General features: G+C 43.8%; 1 protein-coding gene across 1 annotated transcript in view; it reads left to right on the top strand.

Moving 5' to 3' along the window:
• The window catches only part of Lekr1 (leucine, glutamate and lysine rich 1), a 203,544-nt gene extending 200,311 nt beyond the window's left edge, over positions 1-3,233 (top strand). Inside the window, exon 12 of the mRNA XM_029565586.1 lies at positions 2,510-3,233. Within this exon, the coding sequence (XP_029421446.1) occupies positions 2,510-2,914 (405 nt within the window). The 3' untranslated portion in view covers positions 2,915-3,233. The remainder of the gene's footprint in view (positions 1-2,509) is intronic.
• The last annotated feature ends 301 nt before the right edge of the window (positions 3,234-3,534 follow it).

A 3,534-nucleotide genomic window follows, 5' to 3' on the forward strand; every position in this document is an offset into this window, starting at 1 on the left:
CAGTCCATGTTGTGTTTCGCTCTTTTCAGCCGCGTGTGTGTGTGTGTGTGTGTGTGTGTGTGTGTGTGTGTGTGTGTATGTGTTGTACATGTGTATGTGCTTGTGTATGCTGGCTGTATGCATGCACGTGTGTTTACTGGAGGACATGTGGAGGCCAGAGGTCACTGTTTGGTATCTTCTTCAATCACTCTCCATTTTATTTTTCATTTGTTTATTTCATGTGTATAAGTGTTATGGCTACATGTATATAGGTGCACCCATCGTACAGTACCTGCAGAGGCCAGAAAAGGGTGTCATCCCCAGGAACTGAAGTTATGAATGGTTATTAGCCACCATGTGGGTACTGGGATTCGAACCTGAGTCCTCTGCAAGAGCAGCCAGTGCTCTTAACCACTGAACCACCTCTCCAGCCCCTCCATCTTTTTTTTTTCCTTGAGACAGAGTCTGTCGGTGAAACTGGAAGTCACCAAATCAGCCAAAATAGCTGACCCACAAGCCACCAATGATCCTCCTGTCCTTGCCTTCTAAGCTCTAGAATTCCAGACACATGCTGCTCTTCCTGGCTTTTCATTTGGATGCTGGGGATATGGAAACCACTTACTGACTGAGCCATCACATCTTTGTTTTGTTTTGTTGGGTTTTTTTTTAAACCATTTTATGTCAATGTCAGGTGTTATATGCCTTTTCTTGGGGAGACATGAGCAAACATTTGTTCACCTCAGAGAGGTCACCAATGACAGACGGAAGGAACAATTCCATCCAAATCCAGCTTGCTGAACCAAATAGTTTTATTGGACTTAATTCCAGGAGCATGGGTGTGGGGTTACTTAACAAAAGAAAAGGTAACTGCAAAACAGCTGCATCACCACCAAAAAGTCTGTCTCCAGCATAGGTGACAACCTACTGAAAATTTGCATAGATGGAGTCTTCCCTACTGCCGTTAACCTTCCCCTGCTGGATACCCCAGCACCTTCTGAGCCCATGAGCAGCTGGAGCAGATTTATACCCAGCTGGGTGAGGAGTGGGGAAGGGAGGAGACAAAAGGAAGTGGATGAACTCTCTAGTAAGAGTCTAATGACCCTTACTCTCTCCTTCTATGAGGAAAAGTCAACAGGTCTAGCATGGGCAATCAGAGCTTCCCTGATTAAGATGGCTGTACTATACCTAAGGACAGTATTTTACATTATAGGACATTGGAGAGCTCCAAGACCCAGTGTTTACAATGGACTTTGAAGGAATTTTTATGAACTCCATGGGTGGAACATGGAGAATTCCTCAACTAAACACAGATGCTCAGAATCTGAAGGAACCTACTGATATCTCTCAAAGTTATAATTGATTCAATATATCATCACTACATGAGATTCTACTTTCTCCACATTGTTCTGTTAAAAAGTTCCTTCTTATCACAGCCCATAGCTTCCACCCTTGGGTTCAGATTCTGCTAAAGACATAAAAAAAAAAAAAAACAGTTCTCTTCAACCTTGTGAAGCAGCAACCTTCCTAGTTAAGACTTTGTGCTATAGCTTGGATGTTCATGATCCCCACCAACCCATGTATTGAAGGTCTGGTTCCCAGGTGGTTCTTTTGGGAGGTATCGGGACCTTCGAGAGGTAAGTCCTTGTGGGACGTCCTTAGGTCACTGGGGCGTATACACCAAGGGGCAGTGGGATTCTGGCCAGTCTTCCCTCTCTGTTCCTTAACTTGTGATATAAATGATTTCCTTCAACATGCCCTTCTGTCATGATAAGCCACCCTCTCCAGGGGCCCAAGGCAAAGGGGCTCTAGGACCATGAGCCAAAATAAATATCTTCTCCTTAAAAGTTAATTGCCTCAGACATTTATAATAATGTGAAACTAATACAGACTATCGACTACAGATTCTAGTAACTTGATAAATTTCTGAATGGAATTAAAAGTAAAACATGATATTTAGTTTGGGACATTTATTTATTTGGGGACATTATCTTCCAAAATGGCATATGATCCATACATGTAAGTTCCTTTGAAAGCATCCTATAAATAACTGATTTTATTGTTTAAGTACTGTGGTTAATATTTTGTTATTTTTTTTCAATCTTATAATTTTACCAATTTAATTCATGTATTGACATATGCCTTCACTATAAAATATGTAATGACTTTACAGGCATTAACTAGTAAATATCAGAACACACTGGCATGAGGCAGAGAAGTTGAGATCCCCTTGACATAATTATTAGAAGGCCTGGGCTCTTGCCCTAATCCCACTGCCCATCTGAGGAATCCTAGACAGGTCACTCTACCTCTCTGGCTCTCGGTTCCTCTTCTGCAAATGGCGAGGATTGAACTAAATGTTCTGTTAGGGTTCTTTCCTGCCTCACCGACTGTTTTCCACTTGTCTGTCTCATGTGGCAGAGCGTCATAGAGACAGTCAAAAAAACACAGCTCAGTTCTCAGTTGTAATGCCAGTAACTCCTCTTTCGAATGCGGTCTAAAACCGGGAGTGCTTTTTACCCCTCTTTTTCAGAACACTTTTCTTCAGGAAACAGTGCGGAGAGAGTGTGAAGAACGCTTTGAACTGACAGAGGCTTTGAGTCAAGCCAGAGAACAGCTCCTGGAGCTGAGGAAGAGCGGTGAAAGCTTACAGTGTTCCCTGAGCAAGGGCAGCCTAACCTACCGTGCCACAGCAGTCAGTAATCACCGGGAACGAAGCAGCATGAGACCGAGCTATGGGAAAGACATCAACACCCCCAGCCTGCATGGAGTGTTAAAACCCACCTCTTCCCCAACCCCAGATAAGCTCAAGAAGGTCAGCTGCTCAGGACTGCTTATCCTTCCCCAACCATATCCCTCCAGGGGCAGAGTGTCTTCAGTGAATGAGGCCAGGCGGAGGCTGGCGGCCATCCTTCGGCCATCCTTCGGAAGAGGCTGAGTCAGCAGTGATGACCCAGAGTCAGGATCAGCCCCACCCAGTGCTCAAGTCCCTTCACACCGTGCCAGAGACTCACTGTAACTGAGGGTGCCCGGGATCCAAGCGTGTCTGTAGATAAGTTTAACAAGGGATGTAAAAAGCTAGGAAACTGTGAAACGGCATTTCCAAGGGGCCTTTGAAATTGCAACAGATAATGAAGTTGGTATTTCATAGTACTGATTTCTACATGTATGCATTGTGTTTTAGATGTGCTCTGGGGATACGCCCTTTTAGAAATCACAAGTAAAAATTTCTCACCCATAGCATCTTTTCTTTCTTTGTCTCTTCCTCCTCTCTTCCCTATCTCCCTTCCTTCCTTCCTTCCTTCCTTCCTTCCTTCCTTCCTTCCTTCCTTCCTTCCTTCCTTCCTTCCTTCCTTCCTTCCTTCCTTCCTTCCTTCCTTCCTTCCTTCCTCCCTCCCTCCCTCTTCCTTTTCTTCCCACCATTGCAAGTAGATATATCTTCACAAAATAGACTGTATTGGTTTTATTGGTGTTGTTTGTTGAGCTTGATTGTGTTAAGTAGATGTGATGAGTATTCCAAACAGAAAATGAAAGAACATTAGTCCTTAGTTAATATTC

The sequence above is a fragment of the Nannospalax galili genome, unplaced genomic scaffold (assembly GCF_000622305.1).
Source record: "Nannospalax galili isolate Female #2095 unplaced genomic scaffold, S.galili_v1.0 scaffold617, whole genome shotgun sequence".
In the NCBI taxonomy this organism is placed as follows: domain Eukaryota; kingdom Metazoa; phylum Chordata; class Mammalia; order Rodentia; family Spalacidae; genus Nannospalax; species Nannospalax galili.